We start from the raw sequence: 27,217 nt of genomic DNA, 5'->3' as shown, positions 1-27,217 counted from the left end.
TTCTGTGTTTGACTCCTGTCTGGTTGTACACTCAGTATACATTATGTTGTTTATTTATTTACCATACATTTTACATTTATTAAGTATGTAGATGGATGCATATGCATCTGTATCACACGTGTGTATCTGTGTATTTCATTATATTTTCACTCTTCTGAACATCACTGAGCCACAAGCAGTGGCATTATTGTCTTTCCCCTTGATTTTGTATATTTGAAGATATGGAATAGGTGATCCCTTACATGGAAAACAGGTAAGCGTTAGTGACAGAAAAGACATCCAGCTGTAAAACAATACCTCAATAATATATTTTCTAACCCATGCTAGCAATGATAAATGGACTTAAATGTAACTACAAAATGTTAATGCTTTTCTAAGTTTCTCTTTTTAAAAAATAAAACAGAGATAAAATGTACCTAGTTTAGTTGTTAAAGAAATAGCTGCATAGAATCTAATAGTTAGAGTTTTCTTTAGTTTTAACACTGATTTCATAATTTAAAAAAATGTTTAGTCTTAATTTTTGCCCTTTACGGCAATGACAGAAAATGAAATTATTTCATGTAAAATGGAATAGATTTGGTAATTAACTATTAAGAATGTTTAAACAAATACTTAGTTTAAGGTTAAGAAAGTGTTCTATTGAAAATATTTAGAGTTAAGCTTTTAGAATTATTACATCATAATGCTGATTGTTAATTTTATTCATACATTTATAAGTACATCCATTGGTTACCTAGAGTAGCTTCATATTACAACAGCCATCTAGTATAAATATCTAGAAAATAAACATGTGGATAAATTTCCCCCATCCTTTAGGTAAAAATCTGTAAATTGTTAAAGCCTTGATTCATGGTCTAATGAATATTATGGCCAATCACGTGGCACAAGTTTGCATATACATGACTTAGTAATATCCTGTGTAAAATTTAAACATAGTAAGTGACATTGCTTTCCTAGAAACCAAAAGGTGGATGAAGAGGATTCTTAAGTGAAATAACCCACCTTAAGCTTGTTAGCCCAATCTACACCAGTCACAGCAGCTGCAGGCACCTGTACAATCTGGCCAGCAGGAAGTGTGCTATCCTTCAATTTTGCAGCTATTTCTTGAGACATAACCATATGGGTACCATTGGGGGTGGAGGAGGCCTGCAATAAGTAACAGACATGGTTAAATTGATCCCAATATTTCCATGATGCTTTTGCAAAAGCATGCTTTAGAAATTTTTAAATGGTAAACTTATAAACATTATTTTAATGAATAATTAGTAAAATTCTGTTTTTATTTAACAACATATTTTTTACAGGACAAAACAAAACAAAAAAAAAATTATATAAAAAAAATCAAATTATCAAGAAAAAACAATAATTTGATCTTTTATATTTTTTATGTTTTATTTTTTCTTTTCTTCCAGTAAAAATATGTTGCTAAATAAAACAGAATATTAAAAAAAAGTATAAAATAACAATTACAAAATATTCTATTTATATAGTCAAGTTAATCTTTTGTATACATACATATGTATGCATGTATGTATGTAAGTATATATACAGCTAAGTCTCATGCTAACATCTATCATTATAGTTATTTTTTAAATACTCTTATACTTTTTAATGTGAAAAAAAATAATTGCAATATTTTGCTGAGGTTAAAAGTAAACAAAAAGTAAATTAATGAAATAATTAAGCTATGTGGCAAATTAACAATTACCATCAAGTTGTATTATTAATTTTCTCAATCGGCTTACTATTAATTATCTTAAGATTATTTGCAAATATTCAGTTACTAATTGCCAAACTTTCCTATAATAGTACAATGTCGCCAAATTGAGACTATTAACCTTACAGACGTTGTGTTGTTAATATCTACTAACACTAAGGCAAAAGTTTTTTCTTTAAAAAAAAAAAAAAACAGAGCTCTTCTATTCTAAATGATTAAATAAAAGGAATCACAGACACAGTTAAGTTTTTCTTGTCTTTTTAAAGAATAATTAAGTGAAATACAATGAGAAAAAGCATTTAAAATATGCCAAAATTAACAGCTGTTGATTATTGCAGAACTGAGAATGAAAGTGCCAATGAAGACTTCCAAAATAATGGAAAAATCCTTCCATTGGAAAGAGTTGTATGAGAGAGAGAGTAGGAGTGAGATGAAAGAGAAAGAGAGAGTGACTAAATGAAAAAAATAAACAAATACCCATGGAGCTTGTTTAACATCCCTACAACAACTATATTCAACTCATTAAACGAAGGCTTGCATATTTGTTCTTCATAGCAATGGGTATATAGTAATCAATAAACTTCAGGCAACATTTGCATAAGTGAAATGTATGTTGATGTTTCACCCGACCTTACCTCCCCAACCTCCCTCCCTGACCCAGTCAGTGTGTGTGTGTGTATGTGTGTGCATGCATGTTGCATGTATGCGTGTGTGTTTAGAGTATTTGTATGTGTGAGCAAAAATCAGAGTTAAAACTGCTGGGTAAAGTCAATTTGTTTTAATGCTATAAATGTAGCCATTAATGTCACACATGGAATTAGGAGAAACACTAAAATAAACAACACTGATAACAATGTTTGTTTAAAGCATCAACAATATTCCGAATGAATCCAGCTTGGATGTATAAGCTAGTGATTAGTAATTCCTGACAAACATGTGTAGAAAAAAAAGAAAGAAAAGGAGTGAAATACATATGTGTAACAAAGGCAAAGGAGTGTAACAAAGGCAGAGGAGTGTAACAAATGTGTGTCACAAAACATATATCCTAGGGGGAAAAGTTGCAGAGGATGAGTTGAATGAATTGAAATATTCTTTTCCCATTTTTAAAGCGATAAAAATAACAATGAAATGAAAGAAGGGGGAAAAAAACACGAAAATATCTTACCAATGAAGAACTGAATGGAATTGACAAATTGTTACCAGATATAGTGATGGTGTGAACGCTGGGTGTAACTGTGACAGCACTATTGGTTGAAGAGTCAACAGATGCAGCGACCACAGCAGTAGGGCTAATCACATGAATGACATTTTCAGTAAGGTTGCTGCCTGCTTCCATGGCAACAATAGTTTCTGCTTTCCTGTTGTCACCATCAGCAGAAGCTTTTGCTTTCTGCCGCTTCTGCCGCTGCTGCTGCTGTGGCACTAGGTCAGAGTTGTCATCAACTACACAGCTGCTGGCAGCACTGGTTGCATCTGAAGGTCGATTAGTGGGTGTAGTTTGGGCAGTCTTGATTTGTGACTGCTGCTTGGCCTCCTCCACTGAGGACATCAGTTGCTATTAACCACCTGAAATGCAAACAAGTAAAACAACCAATGAACATAAGATCATTATCACATTATCTGTTAACAGTATTAAAACTAATAATACATCATATTAATTTTAGAATTATTTAAATTGATTGTTTTTAGTGCAACATAAACTGAGTATTTTTAGTGTTAATAAAGAACCAACTCTGTAACCTGACACTAGCAAAGCTTCACAGAATCACTTAACTAAAAAGAAGAAAAAATTACTAATCTATTGCAGAAGAATAACAAAGATACCAAACTACCTAAAAACCTCTTCCGGGTATATATGTATTTGTATGAATACATAAAATATCTGGTTTACATACATACATATATAAATAAGTATATAAAGATGCATGTCTACCATATACTTATACAAACACATGCTTATATCTGTATCTCCATATGTATGTAATAATATGAAGTACATACATTGTGTCTCTATGTGCATATGCACTATAGATATGATATTGTTACTGCTGTTTTGCAATATCAACAGTCCCAATTAAGGAAACCTGAGATCAAAAGTGCTCCAACAATGACCATTTTGTTGGGTTTTTTTTATATCTAGGAGCACATTAACCTTCTTTGCTAAGATGAAAGAGTATGATGTGAAGAAGTGTAAGTTGTTATTTGAGCAAGTCAAGCAATCCTATAGAAGTCTCTATTAGGTATAGATTTATGTTTGTCTGAGTGTAGGTCTTTATGTATGTGCAAATGTGCATATACACGTTTTAAATTTATAAATCTATGATAGAACTGTAAAAGCTAACTTCCCTTCCTAGAGCAATTCACACTGAAAAAGGGTGACTGAAATAGGAGTGGTGATCAACAGACCTCTGTAAGTCGGTCAACAAAAAGTGTCAATGAGAGAAATTTATTGACTTATTGCTGGGTTATAACTAACCTCATACTGATTATATAAACACATGCGCACACACATTTTCACAGTGAAAACAAGTTGACTAGGACTTTAAGTCTCACCTATGCTGATAGATGAGTATACATACACACATTTTTATAAATGTGTATATATTCAAATACATATAGGAATGTTTATATATAAGTGTGTGTGTGTGTGTGTGTGTGTGTGTGTGTGTGTATGTGTGTGTGTGTGTGTGTATGTGAGTATCTTTTTTCAGAATATTAGCTCTTAAGGCACATCACCCAAAGTTATTAATAATAGCATGTAAATATTGTGTTTAAAAAAAAAACCCTTTGGGTTCAAGACTTTCTTCAACTTTTTCTATCAGGAGTTTTTCAACCCAATATTTGGATCTATTTTAAAACGGGGGCCACATTTTTCATTAATGTTTTACGTAGTGTTTTTGGTACGGAAAGACTTTCAAACTTCGTATACTTATCTATTTTGTGTTATAGAACAGAAAAATATTTTTGTATTCGAATTTATTTCATGTAAAATATTGTCTTATTTCGATAATTTCAACCAATCACTGACAAGTATTCAGTTGTTTACATTTACTCCTTTGGCTGATTAAGCGATGTAAAGTGTATTTAATCTCCATACCTTCGTTTTATTTGCTTTTTTCATTTTAAATTTGCTTTAACCCTAACCCTAACCCTAGGGTTAGGGTTAGGGTTAGGGTTAATTGTTTCAGAATCGTTTGTTTATGTAGTCGGCGCTTAATGTATATCGGCTGAATGGACGTCAGTGATTGGTTGAAATTACAGAAATATGACAACTTTAACATGGAATAACTGATGGATTTCTTTTTTTTTTTAAGAAGACTAAGAGAAAAAGATGTTTTATACGACACATTCTACCAGTGTTCCAAGTTTCAAAGTGTTTCGTTCATGAAAAATGTGGCCCCCGTTTTAAAAAAGATCCCAATATTTACATGCTATTATTAATAGCTTTAGAAGATGTACCTTAAGAGTCAATATTCCGAAAAAGAATTATTTCACATTCTCTTGAAACTTTATAAATTCATATAATGTACGTAGAACATATCTGCAGATTTTTAGTGCACACTGCATATTACAAAAAAAAAATATGCATTAGGTCTACATACACAATATGTTCATGGATAGAAAAAGAAAGAACAGCTGAGCACTTTCCTTAACTATCCATAAATCCACTGTTTATAAACCAATTGATAATAGTGGCTGAAGTAAACTGGCTAGACTAATTTGCATATTTAACACTTTCTTGTCAGCTAATATTAAATTACTGGTGTATTAATAGTGTTGTGTTTCATTGAAACACTATTAACACAACAGTAATTTAATATTCCAACATGCTCATTGCAAACACATAGGTAGGCTAACAGAGAAGGTAGATTTCATATGCAGCAGGTGCTTTAGGACAAAAAGCACAAGCAGCACTCAGGAAATAGATTCTTTCAAATGCCTGAACAGCTACCAAACAGTAGTTGAAAGCGTTTGCTATTAAGGTGACCTAACTAGCAATGGGGGTGGGTTCAAAAGTGTAATAGCCAGTATAAGAATGGTTGTAGAAAGCTCAGGAAGCCATTACATTTGCTGGCAACAAAGGAAGTTTCTCCCTCAAAAGTAAAGGACATTGTGTAATGCTTGAATACAAAGCTGCATGGCTGTGAGGTTTGTGTCTTGAATGTGGAGGACCTCCATCACACTCTCTTACACTGACCATTCCTATAGGTATTCACCAATTGCTCTCTCACTCCTTTACCTGCAAACACCCTCCTTTTACTATTTCTCATTCCTCTGCTTGCAATATCATTCCCATTTCTTTCCTCTCGTCTAGTGTGCCTTCCTTCTCTGCCCCCCGCCTATTCTATTCTCTGTAATTACCCTCTCTTCTACACACTCTAATAGTCATGTTACCCTGTATGAACAGAAGCAACATAAACAGTGAGAATTCTGGATGAGAGTATCTTTTTCCAATAATATTAGGTTTCCTGAAAACACTTCCAACCGACAACAACGGGTTTCAAACTTCAATATCTGTTCAAGCAACATGCTTAATTCTTAGATGTCGCCTGAGATCACTAAAGTTATTTATCCTTAGTTACAGTGGGTGAAGCATAATGTTAATTTTTTAATTAAAACATATTTTATAATCACAAAAATATTTTAATATAATGCATTATAAACTAAATATAACAAGTGAATTGCTTCTAACATTCAATTTTTTAATGTTTTATATTTCCAGTTTGATTTTTCTGTCAGTATTATATTAGATGTAATATTCAATTAGAATGATATTTCAATAATTTCTTCTTGGATTGCATATTGCATACTAAACATATCATCTATTTATACAATGTCACAAAAGTCAAACATTTGAAACTATTTTAAAAAGAAAAGATGACACTGAAGAGGAAGCTGATTAATCAGTGAAGTGTTGTGGTGATTGAATTACTGAGCTGTTAGTACATAAAATTAGTGCCATTGATTTTATGAATGAGAATGATGCGAAAAGACAAAAATCTTAAACTTAATTTCTTGTTTCAAAATCTATTGAAGAAGAAATTGCAAAATTTGTTGCCCTTAATGGTTTTAGTTTTAACTCCCTTGCCTCAAGTAAACTTATTCATGTTTATTTTGTTAAAGACTGATTTAACATTAAAGAAGTGAAGCTCGTCCTTGACTAGAAAACAAAATGGCACAGCCTTTTGAGTACTATAGAAAGACTTTTAACACTCAAACGATGTATCTCTAAAGCATTAAGAGTAATTCAATTCACAGAGGCTATTAGTTAAAAAGTATGGTGCTTGAGAAGACACATCAATTTAAGTAAATATGTGGTCATCCTTGCATACAGGCATATCCCCTGCATCCCTCTTCAGCTGGTTGTTCCTAATCTTGTGGGCTATGGGTGCTGGTGCCACATAAAAACACCTGAGCTGGTGCTGCATAAAAGCACCCAGTACACTCTGTAAAGTGGTTGGCATTAGGAAGGACATCCAGCTATAGAAACGATGCCAAAGCAGACATAGAGCCCGGGCAACTTTTCAGCTGACCAGTTCCTGTCAAACCATCCAACAATACCAGCATGCAAAATGGATGTTAAATGATGATGATGATGATGATGATGATGATCAGCATTGACCACTGAAGTCTCTTTCAAGTTTATTTTAAGAAACTTTCACAAAGGAAACTACTTTAGTAATGTTACTTAAAAGAAAGCTTAGGTAATTATAGTTCTTCAAGAAGACAAATGGAATTTCTAAGGTAGCTAAAATATCTTCATATCCCCAAAATTTTGACAAATCAACATGTTGAACTGGTTTTATTTCTTTCTAAAAAGAAAAAAGCAGACAGAATTTTTCAAAGACATTTTTTCTGAAGAATTAGTTGAGCATGACATTCAAAGTATTAGTGAATCAGCTTTTGTTTGCCATAGAGGTGTAACAAGATTAAAAATTGAAGAAGAACAAGCTCAAAGTGATGATCAGCTGTTTGCAGAAAATTTGAACAAAACAGAGACATTAGATATTATCTGATTGTAAATGAACCTTCTACTTTTTTTGGTGCCAAAAAAGAATTGAAGTGTTTTGAAGTAACTTAGATCACCACATAATGCCTTACTTTTCTTTAGATTTAAAAGTGTAGAGTCAGAGAGGACTTTTTCTACAGCTGAATTATACTTTACAAAATTGACATCTGTTTATTGAGAAAATTCATTGAACAGTCTGTTTTCTAAAATATATTTTACAAAATAAAAAAAAAAATTATATGCTCCGTAATCTGCTTTGAATACATATATAGGCCTTTGATTCATGGGCTAGATTAGAGATATCATGTCTGGAAATAGTTACACAACTTTTATATTAAGATTCAAATTGTCTAGAGATATGTCTCATATTGTTTAAAATAAATAATAAAAATTTAATGAAGTTTTCTCCCAATTACAATATTCCTTTACCTGATGAATAAAAATTTCCATCGACCTATCTTCAAAGAACTTGTTTAGTCATCCATTTTTACTTGCCAACATTCTTGAAAGCACTTGAGTTTTTCAGTGATAAACAAAAAGTTACATCAGTTTTAAACCCAACCACATTTTCCTCAAGAAGAATCACTCAATCATTAAATGCCATGAAACCTGGCAAAGCTTTCAGCTCTTGATGAATAAAGGAATATTGAAGTGTGCACTTCCAATATGCGCCACTTTTATCAACATTAAATATTTGTTCTGACAAATATCTCTAACTAACAATAATATTATGCAATGTTTCTTTAAATGCATCTGCACCATTTTTTATTAACACTTGTTATCTTTTCCACTTATCTTTGCCTTATAGAAATTATGATACAGTTTTAAAATGTTTAAACCATCCCTGACTTGCTACAAAAATCTGATATTGGTATCATTGGTGCAGTATTTCAATGTCTGAAACAAATTCTGCTTGCTAAAAGGATGAGCAATATTCTTCTTATTTTAATTTTGTCCTCAATCCTTATGATGAAAATTTTTTTCATTTACTCAATTATAGCCCTTCTTTTCTATATTTTTGTGATGATTATAAATTTAATGGATACAAAAGCTTTCACTGCACCACTGATACAACACTTATGTTTTCATTTAGCAGAGAGATTTTTGACTGGGATAAATCAAAATCACATGTAAGCACCGAAATGGATTTTCTTTCTTTAAGTTGAAATATTTTGTTTCATAATCAATATACTTTGTTTCTTTTTACCCTTTCCATTACCAGCAGAAAATAATTGTCTTTTTTCGCCCATCTCTAAGAGTTATTTTACCTGATAAATTATTATCTATTATATAGTGTTTGATTTGCATTCAAGCTTATTTAAATGGCTAATTCCCAAATTTTTGAATGCTTCAAACAAACCAAAACAAATATAGATGCATATCAAGGGATCTCACCTTGAGCATTTCAAAGGGTGCAACAAAGAAGTTAGGAATATACTTTATTAAATTGCTTTTCAAAATAAAATTATTGACTTCATTTTAAAAGAAACTTTCTTCTATTAAGCACACCAAGAACTTTATTATTCATTAGTAGCAATTGTGGTTCAATTAAATAAAAATGCATAAATAAATTAGTTATTACAATATTGACTACTTCATCTTCAAATGTAATATTATTTTTGTAGTGCATGCAAAAATTAACCAAATATTTCCTATGTGTTGGCATAGAAAAGGCAGACAATCATTGAAGTGGGTGTGTACATACTTTTATATATATATATATATATATATATATATATATATATATATATGTATATATATATATACACACATACACACTCACTCACACACACACACACATATACACATATATTATATAGTCACTTAATAAAAAAGCTGTGGTCACAACCCTATGAATATTTGTAAAACAAATATTCAGCTTTATTTTGATATGCAATAATGATAGAACGTATGTATCTACCCTACTGATATTTGCTGAATTTGCTAGACACTATAATTTATATTTGTTAAATTTTTTCCACTTTATCTAGTATTTATATTAGAAATAAGCTGTCCTTCCTAATATCCATGTTTACAATATCTTTCAAGTCCACTACTTGTGGCAAATAATTTTTGTTGCTCTTCTTCCTCATTTATTCTTATTTCTCTATTACTTTCCCATGCACAGATGAGCACTCTCTCTCTCTCTCTCTCTCTCTCTCTCTCTCTCTCTCTCTCTTTCCATTTCTTCCCAGGCACTTTCTGTGACAAAAGTGTCACATACAGATAATAACACTAAGTATAACAACTAATTTGTGTTACTACCTAAATTATTCATATCTTTAAATATATTCATGTTGCATAAATTCTCAAGATAAGACAGTCACTAGTAATGATGTAAATAATGTTCAGATAATTAACAATATTTTTTTGCTTTTATTGAAGGGATTTGACTAAGAAAATACAACATATGTTCAACGAAACATCAGAACTATGCTGAAGATCAACACAGACTATCTTAATCCTTGACTATTTACCCTGTATGCTTTCTTCAGAACACGACTCCATGATCTGTAAACGAACAGAATAGTAAGCCACTAAGATAATAATTTTTAAGCTAATCATATATTCCATGAGATAAAAATAATAAATATAAATGAAAAGTCCCTGACTTTAAGGATATCACAAAAGGCCTGATTGGAGGCCCAACCTTCCAGGTTTTTTTTATAGAGTTTAGAAAAACTGAATAACTGCTGCAATAAGTGTATGAATCTAAGAGGGGAATATGCTGAATAAAATCATAATGAACTGATCCTCCTGATCCTCCTTTTATCCAGAGTCAGGAACTTTTCAGTATCTCCCTGTATTAGAAATATAACAATAAAAGAGAGGCAGAGAGTTACCAGAATAATATGAAAGTGAGACTAACTAACAAACACCAGAAAGTGGTCTGCAAATGAATAATAGAAATGACTGAAGCTCTTTCATTTCTTTCATTGTTCAAATAGTTTGGAAAACCTTTACTGCTGGTGGTTTCTGTAGCAGGCCCAACTTAGAACTATTTGTTTTGTCAATCTATCCAGTACTCCTACATACAACACTATGTCAAAGCTGCCATTCATTCAAGAAATAGCTGTCCTCTGAAGGAGGATCTACATAAAGTTTGATCCTTTTCCATTAATTTAGGTCCACAAGTTTTCAAACTCATATGAGCAGTCATCCAAATTATCTTTGATTTCCTTTTTAAACTTCTTAAGAGAATCTAAGATCATGAAAGTGTTCTCTGGCAAATCCGACTTTATAAATAAAAGCTGGTGCTGGAGATGATGGTAAAATGCAAATCTCATCTGAACTTTTTTATGGGACGTAGCATGACACTCCTCAAGCAAATTTTATCTCATTTTTTTATGTTGTTATTTTCACTATAGCATACAAAACTTAAAGATACTACCTGTCAATAGTTCAGTATTCTTTTTATGGATTAATCACATGCAATGATTTGTTAGGATGCTGCATATTGAACATGAAAGCAATAAGCAATTAATCAACCTGTGATTGACTGTGCTGTTACATCTCCCTGAAATTTTACCCTAGAGTCTTAAAAAAGGCACATTCATCTAATATAACTCCATTCACATCAAGGAAGCTTTATAGGAGTATTAAATCAATGTTTGACCAGAGAAAGATAAAAGGCGAACCCTGGAAAGTTTTAAACATAAAATGTTGTAACTATATACTGCAAGTATTTTGTCCAGTGGTCAATAATTCTGATTATTTGCTGCAGTTGGATAATGTTGTCGAAGGCATATTATATTTGCATGAAGTCAGAATGGCCATAGCTAGAAGCCTTTGATCATAAATCTGCTTGATCAGAAGTGACCTGCTGCTAAAGAATAACAATGATTCCTCTCCCTCTCTCTCTTGAGGTTACCTATAAAAACTGTTATTTATATTTATTAATTTAGAGTTTCCAATATAGATACAAGAGGTAAAACATTTTTGTAGTTAAATGTTCAATTTGAATTATTACCATTTAGTGGATAGATAAAAAATATGAGCAGAAAGGGACTTTCAGCAGGAGGCAATTCTGAAGAAGAAGAATTAGGTGAAGTAGTTAACACAAATCTAGAAGAGAATAAGACATTTTGGGGTGACAAGAAGAAACTGATATACTGAATGGAACAAAGAGGGATATATATCTTTGGGGTCATATGAATCATCATCATCAATTCATGTCCAAATTCTATGTAGGCATGGGTTGGATAGTTTGAAAGGATCTACTGGGTTGAAGAACAACATCATGCTCCAGTGTCTGTTTGGCATGGCTTCAATGGCTAGATGCCTTTCCTAATGCTAACCACTTTACAGTGTATACTGGGTACTTTTCTAATGCCAAGGGCACTAGTGAGGTAACCTTGCAGTTTGCGTAACAACAACTCCATAGGAGTGGTGGTGGGGGGGGAGTTTTATGCTTGGAGATTAGGGGTTAAAGTATGAGAGAATGGGACAGAGCAGATCCTTGTTGTAGAGAAGCTACATGATTACTCACATTTAGAAAAGAGAATGAATTAGAAGTAGCCGCAAAAAAAGATAAACAGTGATGACAAGGTGTGCTAGTGACACCTCAAGGTAGAAGGTGAGTAGAAGTGAGTGGCAACAGAGAAACTAGGAATGCAAGTGAGTATATAAAAAAAAATACATGAAAACATTTGTGAAGTATACAGATCGGAAAGTAGATAGAAATGTGAAAGATTAAGCTAATAGTCTAATCAATACATAACCCATTTCATAAAGCCAGACATGCAACTTAATATGGGCATTGTTAAAAACAAATATCAGTTAGCCAATCTGATGAATTAAAGTAACTTCAAGAAACATGTGAGAGAGAGAGAGAAATGAATAAAGTGGAGTATAATAAATAAGACTTATTTTGTGTGTATATATATATATATATATATATATATACACACACACACACACACACACACACACACACACACACACACACACACACACACACACACACACACACACAGACAGACAGATATGTGTGTGCATGTGTGAGTGAGTTATATTTTTTATTCTATAATTCTTTTATCAATGTCAATCATTAAATAATGGTCATGCCAGGGCATTGCCTTATCGATCATATCGGCCCTAGAATTTATTTCCCTGTGGTACTTTGATACTTATTTATCAATTTCTTTTTATCAAATTGTTAAGTTATAGGACATAAAGGGACACTGACATCAACTACACCTATTTTTAGAACATAAATATAAACTCACAAACAAACACAATACACCAATATATATAATATATATGTATGTATTAATATTTAGCATAAGCTAGTGACACAAGGGCCAGGAGTTTCATGCATTGGCACGAAACTCTCAGCCCTTGAGTCACTCTGTTGCTTCTTTGCTTCTGCTAAATATTAATAAAAATATGCATATATTCATATTTTGAGTTCTATGTTTCCTGTTTGCATCACCATACCTATATATATACTTGCAGACTTGACAACAGGCTTCTGCACACCTCTCTACCATATTTCACTGACATAGTAATGGTAAATCGAAACCTATAGCAGCAGAACGCACTGGCCCAAGACGCCATGCAATGGGATCAAACCCCAAGCCACATGGTTGCCATGGCTGCCAAGCAAACTCCTTAACAAGTGTATATATATATATATATATATAGATACATACACACACACATGATTTCTCTCCTTCTCCAGTCCTTATTGCTATTAATTTTATTGAATTAAATGAAATTGCCTTATATTATTTAATTCAATAAAATCCTCATTTAAAAATTGGAAAAGCACACCCAATAAAATGTAATCTATGTGATTCAATTATTACTAGTTCTTAGCAAGGACTACATCTATTTTAAAGGAACTTATGCATCTGATCAATACAACATTCAATTAACTAGTAAAAAATTCATATATAGAGATGAAGGGAAACCCAACACATACAGAGGGGACAAGGAAGGTATATTATGTTAAAAACATATACAAGTATATACATCAAGACAACAGAATATAGATGAATGGTAAGATACAATGAATAACTTGGGCACGAGCAGTGAGAAAAAAAAAGCAACAGTTGATGACTGCTGAAAAATAAGGCTTTAAAGCTGCAGGCGATAGATTTTGAGCAATAGCAACTGCAACTAAACCAGATGACCGCTGAGCAAGACTGAAGTTATATATGTACAAGAGGTGAAACGCTAAATCAATAGCTTGCAGCTCATAGATTGCTGGTTGGTTTAACATTCAGAGCAAGGGTAGCAGCAGCTATGGGGGGGGGGGGGGAGCAAAGGCAGTAGCAGCCATAGTGACAATAAGCAGTAGTACAGTCACCTATACTGACTGTTCCCCTACCACTACTGCTGCTGTCATTACAGATGCTACTGCTACAGTATCCATGGCTATCCTCTGGTGACAAAACTAATAACCTTCTTGGGGGATGGGTCAATGATAGAGGTCAAACAATGAAGTCAGTGGAGAAAGGAGAGGGGAGTTTTGTCTACGGTCTAATACATATGCATGCATATAAACAAGTCTACATGCAAACAAACAAACACTTACATAAATACATTAAAAACAAAAGATGAAAATGTAACACAAAGACATGAGATAATAAACTCTCTAGAAAAGAAAAGCGAGACCAAGAAAATACCATAATAGAATCAACAGGTAAAAATAAGTATCTCTTAGAAAAATTTCAATTCTAAACAGAAAGAAAACTTCAGTGTTTGTCGTTAAAAAATCAAAATAACATTCTGGTTTCTAGTAGAGTTCTCTTGCCAGTTCTGAAAAAGTTCAGAATCCAATGAGTTTTACAAGGTCAAGACACTGAATAAATATTTATTGGATGTAGAAGTAAAGTAAAACTATCCTAAAGGTTAATAGATCATATTCTTAATCGACTACAGTAACAACTTGAAGTTGATACTCCACAATAATTATAGTAGTCAAAACACTCTTTCCTACTTTGATAAAAGAAAAGTGTTTTAAGATATGAAAATACTTTAAGACAGTGGCTCTCAACTGGGGTTCATATGACCCTTGGGGATCCATGTAAGAATCTGTTGTTAAAAATTATGTGCAACTAATTGGTTATACTTCTACAATATACAAAATATTTCAATAATGTTTTATACAATTCCTACTAACATTTAATATTAAAAATAAACAGGATTTTTTTGAACATTGAAAATAGGAATCAAAGGAGTCCAGAGGCAAAAAATGGTTGAAAAATACTGCTCTAAGACATGAAAATAAACAGATACCATAAGGATAAAAAAAAACACTGGAATTAAAAAATAATATAATTTTATTTTCCTATCATTTTTATTCAACTTCAGTACTTTTCTATAGTTGAGTGTTTTTAAGCAAATTAACTTCATGTGCTTAACCCTTTTGTTACCATATTTCTGTTGAGATGCTCTCTGTTTCTTTCAATTACTTTAAATATAACAAAGAATTTAGTAAAATAACTTAGTTATCATTCAGCTAGTGTTTAGAACACAAATCGTGACTAAGGTTTGATGGAAGATTTTAATTCAAAACTTATGAAAACAAGACATTTGTACTCAGAGCCAGAGCCAGTTTCAGTCGGGTTGGTAACGAAAGAGTTAAATAATTCTCTAGAAACACAAAAGTATCTTATAGTTATAATTCTATCTATTTATTATTCAAAAAAATAAATAAAAGTTATTTGAGTTACAAATTAGTCACTAGCCTAGTTTGACCAGAAAGACTTTATTTCAGTATTAGGAAAGGAGATTTCTATTGCTTACTTCAATTTGACAAATGCTAATGAAAATTCAAAGCTTTCGAGCAGTTTCGGATCAAAACAGTAATCAACAAAACTGAGAAAGTCTTGTGATGTCTAGGTTTAATTACATCCTCAAATAAATTCATATAAAAATTGCATGCTCTTCACACAACTGTGATACCAATTAGTTTTTTTTTTCCTACTTTTTCAACAAAACTTATTTGTGAAAAAAAATCTACACAGTTGCTTTGATAATTTAATTCAAATTAGTATGGATGTTCATAATATCAGCAATAATTGTAAATAATTACTTGAAATAACCAAATAAAAGAATTTTCTTTTTACTTGTTTAAATCTCTTTTTTTTTTTATGTTCTAACAAAAATATTTTGGAGTAAGGATAAAAGGATAACCATCTTTATCTTAATTGTTTTGTTATAAAATAAACTTTGTTAGTATGTAGCAATATTTTTACAATGTAGTCCTTAGCATACTTTTCAAATGAATATAAGATACCAATAATTAAAACTCATTACATCATTAGAACATAACAAAATTTAATCTTAAAATAAATACCAATAAGAAGCTTATGGCCAAGATGTTAAGAAGTTTGCTTCATATCCACATGGTTGCAGGTTCAATCCCACTGTTATAGCATATTGGACAAGTGCCTTCTACTAGAACCTTAATTTGACTAATATCTTGTGTGTGGAAAGGCAGGGAGCTGGCAGAAACATTAGCATGCCAGGTGAGATTCTCAGCAGTATTTTATCTGTCTTTACGTTCTGAGTTCAAATTCTGCCGAGGTTAACTTTACCTTTCATCCTTTCGGGGTCAATAAATTAAGTACCAGTTGTGCAATGGGGTTGATTTAATCGACTGGTCCCCTCCCCAAAAATTTTGGGCCTTGTGCCTGAGGTAGAACAGAATATCTTGTGAGTGGAATTTGTGAAAAACTGAAACAGCCTGTCATCTTTCACAGATATATATGTATATATATATATATATATATATATATATATATATATATATATCAGTGAAGGATATTTACCTCAGCAAGAAAACCAAGAAACCAATACTTCATAAATGAAATTTATGTCTTCAACTATTTGTTCTGCACAGAATTAAAGACACTCCCTTGTCATTCTCACTGTAAAAAAAAATGCAGTGTACTCATAATTGGCAAAGTGAAATCTGTAACTAATAAAAGTATTGTTCAATAATTACAATACAAAATAAATACATAAACTCTATGGACAACACACTAAAATAAGAGAACAAGATCATTTTATGTACTCAAACCAAATGTTTTAGTAATGAATTGGGTATAAGTATTATAAGATGGTCAGCTGTTCTTAAAATTATATACAACTAAAGAAATTCCGTGTAATTGACCAGAATGTGGTATGAACTTAAGCTTCAATTTAGGGGAAGAATTTTTTGGTTTTGTCAATTATATTAAGATTCTTTCAAAGTTGGATAATTAAAAGATACTGAAAGCAAAAACCAATATAGAAATGAATGAATTTGAATAACAACAGTTTTACATAGTTTGTTTCCAGGTTTTCTTTAGTTTGCATAAATTTGTAGAATAATCTGTGAAATTTTTGTCAATTCTGTAACTTCTGCAACTTTAAATTGAGTATATTATTCCTAAGTATTCTACAATTTAAAAATGTTTCAGTCAATATTTTATCAAAATCAATGCCTATATGATTATAAGTCTATAGAAATAAATTAATTGAAATTGCTTTTATGATATTGAAAATTTTATTTGAATAAAGTCATATCTAATTCTAATTACACTCAAATTTCCACATTCCAATCACATAATGAAAAAAAAGACTTCATATATAATAGCTAAGGGATGTTCATATATAATAGCTAAGAGATGTTTATATATAATAGCTAAGAAATGTTACTAGGGAAAGAAATATTTCAACTATCTTGAGTTCACATGTAACCTTTAATATAATGCAATAAATATATATATATATTTTAATGGGGGAGGCCAAGCATTTTGGAATTTGCAAAATGGTGGCACTGCCAGAAACTTTGCACTCCCTGGCCAGTTTTTCACAGAGACCCCTATGGTTTCTGTTAAATAGCTGACCAGTGCCGCACTTCTACACATTTTACGGAAACCACAGGTCTCTCATAAATATGGTACGATTTGACCTCGAAAATGTTTCTGGCTGTGCTGCCATCTTGCAAATTTCCAAAACGCTCAGCCTCCCCCATTAAAATGTACACTGCTCTACATCTTAGAGAGTGCTTCTTCTCTGAATTTATGTTTTCTACAAATGATATATATATATATACATACACACACACACATACATACATATACATACAGGGATGTGCTGATGAGACATATGAAGAACTCTGGCATCTCCCTAGACACCCGAGAAGAGAAGGCCCTGTGGCACAATGAATGACACCAATTACTGAAGCTCATAAATCCAAGACTATGAAAGAGAACATGAGAGTCATCACTTCTCCATTGCATTGAGTAGCTTCACCTGCATCAGATGCTATCACTGCTACAGATCAAGAGCAGGCCTTGTAGCCCACATGCGAGCCTGCCAGAGATGATTACTGAATAAGAACAGTCAACGCCAACCTACAACAGCCAAAGAAGATATAAATACACACACACACACACACACACACACACACACACACACACACACATATAAGTTCCTCTATGGGTATCAGTTTAGCTTTTTTAATCATACAGCAGGAATTATCCTTTTACTGGATATACATGTGGAAATTTGTTAATATCCACAGAATTTATATGAAAAAATTATAATACAACATGAAATGAACAGGCTTTAATCCAAATTGCTACAATTGGTTCTGTGTATTAGTATCAGTTGGTAATTGCTCAGTGCTTCACATATTATACACATCATTGCTTTAATATGATCCACTGCAGTGCTCTCAAACCCATTCACCTGAAGACATGCAGGTACACAGTTATTGTTGGATCATATTTATGCAAGAATATGTATAATATGTGAAACACTTGGCAATTTCCAGCTGATACTAATGCACAGAAACAACTATAGTGATTTGAATTAAAGCCTGTTCACTCCATCTTCTTGTATTAAAATTATATATATATATATATATATATATATTTCTATTTTCTCCCCCTGTTTATTTCTGTGTTCTTTTCTGTCAAGAGCATAGGCTCAAAACGTAAAAGACTTTCTCACTTCCCAAGTGTTAAACTAATACATCTGTCTGTTGTTTACACACCCGTCTTAGTCTTTTGGGTTTTTTTTTGTAAATTCTCACTATATATATATATATATATATATATATATATATATATATATATATATAATTTTTTAATACAAGCAGATGGAATGAATGAATATATGTATATATATATGTGGTGTGTGTGTGTGTGTGTGTGTGTGTGGCTAAAAGAATATCATTACTAGAGTATAAAACAATAACTAATTAAGGCAAATTTAAAACAAAACTAACATTAGTATCAAAATGTGCTGCAGCATGTCCATGAAAACAAAATCAAAGAAGAAATACTGATGTAAGTAGCATCATGATTGTAAAGAAACAACATGAGCCAGTTATATTTGATACTAGTCCACATTTCACTACAACCCAAAACATGCATTTTTCATGAAACATTTAGTTTTTAGTACAAAGACTATATGTCTCTTATGTATTGAGAGTGAAAACGTAGTTATAGGTCAATATTTGACCTTTTAGACTGATCTTTTGGTTCAATCTCTTGAAGTGAGAAACCAATCAAATGTGCAGAATATACAAAGAAAAACATTTCTGGTTTTCTATGAATTGCACATGGGGCAATGAAAGCAAAGTATGACCAAAAAAGAAATAGAATTAAAGTGAAAGAAAAAATTTTTAAAAAAACATTAAAAACTTTGCACATTACAGCAGTTGGATTGATCACTTTATTTTATTTTGCAATTAATTTTCTTAACAATGACCGACTGTTCAGATATAAATAAATATAGGTTAACGTTTTAATTATTCCCAACCAAATCTGACATTTACTTCAAACTATGAAAAGTCAACAGAATAGAATCAAAACAAAAAAGAAAAAAATTGCATATGATAAAAATTAGTCAATGCAATAGGTTAAATTTATGCAAAGGTTCAAATGAAATAGTAGTAGTAGTAGTAGTAGTAGTAGTAGTAGTAGTAGTAGTAGTAGTAGTAGTAGTAGTAGTAGTAGTTGTAGTAGTAGTAATTGTTGTTGTTGTTGTTCTAATAAAGGAAGCTGAGTTAGCATAGAGGTAAAAGCACAGGAATTGACATTTGCTTACAAGAAATTAAAAGCCAGCTGCATTAAATCGCCTTGGTAGACTGAGCTTTGTATCAGTTGAGTGTCAAAATCATGTTCCAGAGTACTATTATAACTATAATAAAGTACATTCAAACAGACTAGAGAAATTAGATGACTGGGAATACCTAACTGATCATAGACTAAATAAAATGATCATTTGACTTACGGTTTCAAGCTTAAACAACCCACTCAGAAGCGCCTTGCAGAGTAAGTTGACTTGAAAATGGTTGCTGCAGTCAAGTTAAAAACATACATCATATATCACTGATTCTTACTTTCCTCTCAACCCTTGCTATTACCCGGTACTCCCTCCTCTCTTCTTTGCTCTAATCACTCTGATACTATCATCATACTCTTACTCCCTTCATCCATCCATTCATGCTTTTCTTCTGTTACTGCTCGCTTACCTATTCACTACTTTGGTTATATTGCCTTGGACAAATGTATACATCTTGCAGGTGCCAATACAAAATGGTTCACTCTGTCGAATGATTGGCAAGCAAGCAGAGAAAATAAACCCCTTGGGCTTATCTTGTCCTCTCTAATGCTGGTACAATGATAAAATGCACACAGTACACTTTGTAAAGTGGTTGGAAATAGGAAGGAGATCCAACTATAGAACCAAACCAAAATGAAATGTACAAGTGCCAGTCTATAAGAGCAGAACTCACTCAGACGGTATTGACTTGTCCAACCCATGCAAGCATGGAATGTGAACATGATAATCAAGGAGAAGATGATGATGACGACGATGAGGAAGAATAAGGTAACAATAAATGGGTGGATATAAATGCATGCATGTAAGTAAGTATACAGACAAGAAAAAGTGAGGGAATAAGACTGAGACAGACAGATACAGGCCTTTGTAAACATTGCATTTGAAGATTAATTTAAAGATCTCAAGAACAAAAACACAAACACAGGAGTACACAAATAATTAATTAAACATTATATGAGAAAGGAATAAATTTCATTTTATATTTTGAACAATAGCTCTTCATCACGAAACATAAAGCAGCAAGTAAATTAGAGTTGGAGAACCTCAAATAATGTATTGATTGTAACCAACAGATGTAACGGTTAAACAAGACTGTTAAAGAAAGGGAGAAGCTAATGTGTATGAGAATATGTGCTTGCTTTTGTATGTGTTAGTGAGTGTGCACATGTTCTTTTGAGAGTCCATTCTGTATATGTAATATGCTTATATATATATATATATATATATATATATATATATATATATATGTATGTATGTATATATATATATTAAAGGAAAAAGCTTCTAGTTGGGAATTAATGAGAAAATGGTTCAAATTTCAGCAGAGTTGGTAAATCTGAGGAAATCACAGATATTCTTCACTCAAGCCTTTACCAAACAGCTAAGTTTCCTTACTATGTGTGAATTCATAGTACCTCTTTGGATATCTAAAGGGATTGTCTACAGAAGAAGTCAATAATATGAAGTTATGCAAATCTAGAATTTTGTTTATCTCTAATGTTTGTAAACCACTCACTAACTACATTACTATTATTCCACTATTGTAAATTATTCACTTTCCTACTTTTAATTATTAACCCTTTAGTATTTAAACTGGCCATATTTGGCCAAAATAATCTACCTTTTTTATGTCCAAACTGGTTAGATTCAGCTTCTCACACCTACCCTTCTATGTCATTCTAAAAATAAACAATCATATTGAAATCTCAATGGTACAAGATAAAGCATGATTAATTCAAAACATTGTGAATAAATAAGCATTACATTTGACAGAATAATTGGAATACTAAAGAGTTAATCTTCCCTGTAATTTCTTTACTATGAGAGAAATAATCAGACCATATATCAGTAGAACAAGAAGGCTCAGATATTAACAATATAGGAAGCTGCCATACTGTAAAACATAAAACCCTCAGAGAATTACTCAAATACTAATTTTGGAGAATGCAATCACTTCCACAAATGTTTATTGAAGTTCTGGTATCCTACAACTCCACCTGGTTAATTAAGGAGCACCTGTCAGGTTCTAATATATGTCAACAAAACCCACCAGGTAAACTAATAGATCAAACAGACATATTTGAAGACTTCTTCCTTACATAATTTCTATTTTTGCTTCCAGTCTCAAACTTCAATATTTTACATAGCGTCACAACTTCATCTCTTCACATATTTGAGAACTCTTTCAAAGCTTCTCTGAAGTATTTACTTATGACATTATCTACTTTCTAGTATATTGTTTCATATATAAACTACAACTTTACATATATTATATGAGAACAAGTTGTGCTAATATTATCGACATTTTAGTATGCTTATTCATGAACAACAAGATTGGCAGCAAGAACAGCAATTGTTTGTTGAAAATCAACAAATTCTGTAAGACTTATGCAAGCATGGAAAAATGGATGTTAAAACAATGACAATGATGGTATACATATATTGAGTTGCACATACTATACATTTCTTTAATGTATAAGGCTCAATACTTTTCACTGAGTGACATGTAATATACAGCCTCTACTCAGACACTGATTTCAACACACTCTCAAGTGACCAGTTATGTAGCAAGACCATCTCAGCTAAAACTTTTGTGAGGAGAGTTTGTTCCCAATGACCTAGGTGCATCTAGAGGGACATAATTAAAAAAAGTAATTAAAGTCCCCAAAGCAGAACAAGCAAATGAAGACCTATGATCTCAACTGCTGAAATGGGGGAAAAGGGCAATGCCTTGTTAATGGCAATCCATTGCAGTTTCATCACCTGAATCTGCAAGTCACATTTCATGTGCCTCAGAGATGCCTTTGAGACCACAGTGCATGGATCAATTCCTGGTGAATCAGGATCTACTCTAACCAAAACTGTGCCACTGATATTTGTTCACATATTTTTCCTTGTGACTGTGCGTCAAGAAGCTTGCTTTCCAACCACATGGTTCTTAGTTCAGTCCCATAAATAGGAGTGGCTATGTGGTAAGTAGCTTGCTTACCAACCACATGGTCCTGGGTTCAGTCCCACTGCGTGGCATCTTGGGCAAGTGTCTCTACTATAGCCTCGGGCCGACCAAAGCCTTGTGAGTGGATTTGGTAGACGGAAACTGAAAGAAGCCCGTCGTATATATGTATATATATATATGTGTGTGTGTGTGTGTGTTTGTGTTTGTTCCCCCACCAACATCGCTTGACAACCGATGCTGGTGTGTTTATGTCCCCGTAACTTAGCGGTTCGACAAAGGAGACCGATAGAATAAGTACTAGGCTTCCAAAGAATAAGTCCTAGGGTCGATTTGCTCGACTAAAGGCGGTGCTCCAGCATGGCAACAGTCAAAAGACTGAAACAAGTAAAAGAGTAAAAGAGAGATATCACTTTGCATAAATTTAATTTATTGCATTGACTAATTATTATATATATATATATATATATATATATATATATATATATATATAAGAAACAAACTAAGGAAAGGAATTCCTTCAAAAGGGTGTGTACAACATTATAATATAATATAAAATATTATAATATAAATAAATCATTGAATTGTCAATTGAATCTCTCTATTTGATTTATTGTTTATATATATATATGCATCTTTGTGTGTGTGTGTGTGTATGTGCCTCCCACCACCATTTGACAACTGGTGCTGGTGTATTTACATACCCAAAACTTAGCGGTTTGACAAAAGAGACTGATAGAATAAGTAACAGGCTTTAAAAAAAATAAATACTGGGATCAATACATTCAACTAAAAATTCTTCAAGGCGGTGCCCCAGTATGGCTGCAATTTAATGACAGAAACAAGTAAAAGATAAAAACACATACATACATTGGATCTAGGTTAGAAACTGGTTCTTTCTCTACTGGTAAGAAATCTTGAGATAAAACTGAGTAATGACATACAAACAAACATACATACACGCATGCATGTATGTATTCATGTGCATACACACACACACACACGTGCGCACGCATATATTATATATAAAAAGCGTATGCTCAAGGCATTTCAGAGTAGGATCAAACTTAATATCCACTTCTTAACCCCCATGGCCAAGACTGCACCTATATAAATGAATAAACTCAGGAGGAGGAGGAGGAGGGTTTATGCAAGTCTGCAACTGTTTATTATCAGTTGTTGTTGTCCACAACCCCTAGAATAATCTTGCACAAAACTCATACACACTCTCTCCCTTTCTCTCTTTTTCCTCCCTCCCTCCCTCCTCTCTCTTTCATTCACTTCCATCTCATATATTAAGGGAATATAAATGGAAAGAGCTTACTCATACTACACAAGTGGTAGTGGGGAGGTGAAGAGGAAAGTTCATGACCTTGTAACAGATGAGGTACTCAGAGCCATAACCCCTTCCCCATAAGACTGTAAGATTAGAACACAAAACTATATAGTAAATTAATAATCAAAAGCCTAATTTATTTGTACCCTTTCTTTAATCACAGATCAATCCTAGTCTAACAGACCTATGAAGAAAAAGACGTTCCATCCATGACTATCACATATTTTTAGGTTATCTAGGGCTACATTATCTAATGTGTCTTTTCTTTTTTTGTTTAGCTGCTATTTCTAGCAGGTCGTGCCATCACAGAGAATTTCCTTCAATTGCTTTGTTTAGAGGGAAGGGTGATGAGATTGTTGCTTGGCGGTATGTAATATGCTCATAAATATTTTTCTACAAAAAAAATATGACAGCATTGTCACAAAGAATATATATAAATAACCAGATTCACACACCTCCTGCCAATAAAATTTTACATATTTTTTTAAAGATTACAAACACATTAAAAGAAAAGTATAACAAGAACAAAACAAAAGCAATTTAAAAAAAATGATTGTGCATAAATTGTATCGCATTGCTAGCACTATTACAACAAGAGTATGTATGTATTAGATACTATAAAAGGTTAGGTAATCTACTTGAATGTTATAAAGGCATAGTCCTTGCATTGTAGCAATTCAGTTTCAATATGTGCATACAATGTGATGTTTTTACAAAATGCCCAAATACATATGCAATAAACAGAAGCATGTGCTAAATTCACCACCACTCACTTGATAAATTTATATTATAGACAGTCAGGCAATGAGAGGGGGGGAAAGAGAGAGAGACAGAAAGAAAGAAGGTGTGACAGACAGACAGTCAAGCTGGGAATGAACCTGGAACAAACAAATGGTTGTGAAGTAAACTAAACTAAAAAAAAGTTTTGCATGCAGATACTAAATGCACACACACACATTTATGGGTGTCATTGTGTTTAATGCACATATAATGTATGCCTGCATATATAAATAGATAGATATAGCTGTGTATACACACACACACACACACACATATATATTATCGCCATGGCTGGGTGGTAAAAAGCATGCTTCCCAACCACATGGTTCTGGATTCAGTCCCACTGCGTAGCACCTTGGGCAAGTGTCTTCTACTATAGCCTCGAGCCAACCAAAGTGAGTGGATTTGGTAGACAGAAACTGAAAGAAGCCTGTCGTATACATATATATATATCTATATACATGTGTGTGTGTGTGTGTCTGTGCTTGTCATGTCACTCATCACTGCTTAAGAACTGGTGTTGGTGTGTTTACATCCCTGTAACTTAGCGGTTTGGCAAAAGATTTCGATAGAGTAAGTACCAGGCATAAAAAATAAATCATAGAGTTGATTTGTTCAACTAAAAGATGGTGCTCCAGTATCGCCACACTCAAATGACTGAAACAAGTAAAAATATATATATATGCACATGCATATACATCTATACACACACACATACAATCTGCATATGTGCATATACATCATCATCATTGTTTAACGTCCGCCTTCCATGCCAGCATGGTTGGGATAGTTTCACAAGAGCCAGCCAGGCAGAAGCCTGCACCAGACTTCTGTAACTACTTTGTCAGGATTTTTACAGCTTAGTGCCCTTCCTAACACAAACCACTCAGCAGAGTGGACTTAATGCTTTTAATGTGACACAGGCAAGGTCAATTTGGCAAGATTTTTACAGCTGGATGTTCTTCTGAACACCAACCACTTGACAGTGTGGACTGGATGCTTTTAAGTGGCATCTGCACTGACAGGGTCAACAAGTACTTGCAAGACAAAATTAAAAAAAAATTTCAAGAGGGGAAGGGGCATTAGAGAAGGTGATCCTGTGTTGGCTGATGAAAGGTTATAGTGAGACTGAGAGACAGAAACAGGTGTTTTACTGTAGAGGAAGTACAAGGTTACCCAGACGGAGGGAAAAAGAGAGAGAGAGATCAGGAATGAAGACAAAAACCGGTGCGCTACCACAAAGGAAATACTTGGTTACCCGCCCTGGGAGAAGTGCAAGAGAAGGTGAGAGAGAGAGAGTGGGAGACAGAAGGATAGAGATAGTGACAAAATGCTGGGCATACTCACAAGAGATGGGGATCAGAATATAAATGGGAGGGGAATGGAAGAGAGAGATATCGATGGTAGCAAGTGCCAGGGCATACCTTTGAGGTTCGAATGCCATGATATAAGTGGCAGGATATTGCAAAGGAAGTGTGATTAAAGAGTGCAGAGGTGGGGAGTGTGAGTCGGGGGGGGGGACTACCAGATAGCAGTGATACAGTGGCACAGGGCCAAGAGAGCAGTATTGGGGGAGTGGGAAGTAAGCATAGTGCATGAAGCGGAAATGTGAGGAAGAGAAGAGATGTGGAGACGTAGTTTGGTTTGTTGTGGTATAGTGTGTGAGAAGTTTTCTCAAGGGTGGGTGGGACACACAGCACTTCTAGAATTCAGTTTCGCTGATGTGGGCAGGTCTTCCCAAGAACTTCATATTGCTAGACATCTCAGTCCATTGTCATTTCCTTCGTGAAGCCCAACATCTGGAAATCAGTCCTTACCACTTCATCCCACATCTTTCTGGGTCTCCCTCTTTCACGGAGACATTTGCTGAAGGTGCCACACAGTGTGAATGGATCCAGGTCCATGTAGTGGGGAAGGCTTTTTACCACACAGCCATGCCTGCTCACACACACACACACACACACACACACACACACACACATATATATACATATATATATATATATATATATATATATATATATATATATATAGAAAGAGAGAGAGAGAGAGAGAGAGAGAGAGAGAGAGAGTGGCCAAGTGGTTAGGGCATTAGGGTCTTGCAGTCACTATCACGAGATAGTATAGTTTTGATTTCTGGACTGGACAGTGCATTATGCTCTTGAGCAAAACACTTCATCTTACATTGTGTTGCAATCACTTCAACATCTGATATATAGCACAGAAATTGCAGAAACCTCATCTGTAATCAACAACAGGAGAATATATATATATATAGAGAGAGAGAGAGAGAGAGAGTTCACAAAAAAAAAAAACAAAAGACGAAGACAGGTGGTGTAGAAAACA

General features: G+C 33.2%; 1 protein-coding gene across 4 annotated transcripts in view; it reads right to left on the bottom strand.

The window, feature by feature from the left end:
* Nucleotides 1-967: 967 nt before the first annotated feature.
* The window catches only part of LOC149137547 (uncharacterized), a 50,944-nt gene continuing 24,694 nt past the window's right edge, over nucleotides 968-27,217 (bottom strand). For 2 of the 4 annotated variants that reach the window (XM_089351012.1, XM_089351027.1), the window contains exons 2-3: nucleotides 2,883-3,283; nucleotides 970-1,146 (exon numbers count right to left, since the gene is read on the bottom strand). In XM_089351012.1, the coding sequence (XP_089207138.1) occupies nucleotides 985-1,146; nucleotides 2,883-3,266 (546 nt within the window). In that variant the 5' untranslated portion in view covers nucleotides 3,267-3,283 and the 3' untranslated portion in view covers nucleotides 970-984. Of the gene's footprint in view, nucleotides 1,147-2,882; nucleotides 3,284-21,423; nucleotides 21,482-27,217 lie in introns of all 4 variants that reach the window. The other 2 variants (XM_089351019.1, XM_089351036.1) reach the window with 2 other exon arrangements.

The sequence above is a fragment of the Octopus bimaculoides genome, chromosome 1, assembly GCF_046866305.1.
Source record: "Octopus bimaculoides isolate indiv1 chromosome 1, ASM4686630v1, whole genome shotgun sequence".
In the NCBI taxonomy this organism is placed as follows: Eukaryota; Metazoa; Mollusca; class Cephalopoda; order Octopoda; family Octopodidae; genus Octopus; species Octopus bimaculoides.
Note: the sequence above shows the minus strand (reverse complement) of the source record. Positions and strands in the feature narration are given on the sequence as shown.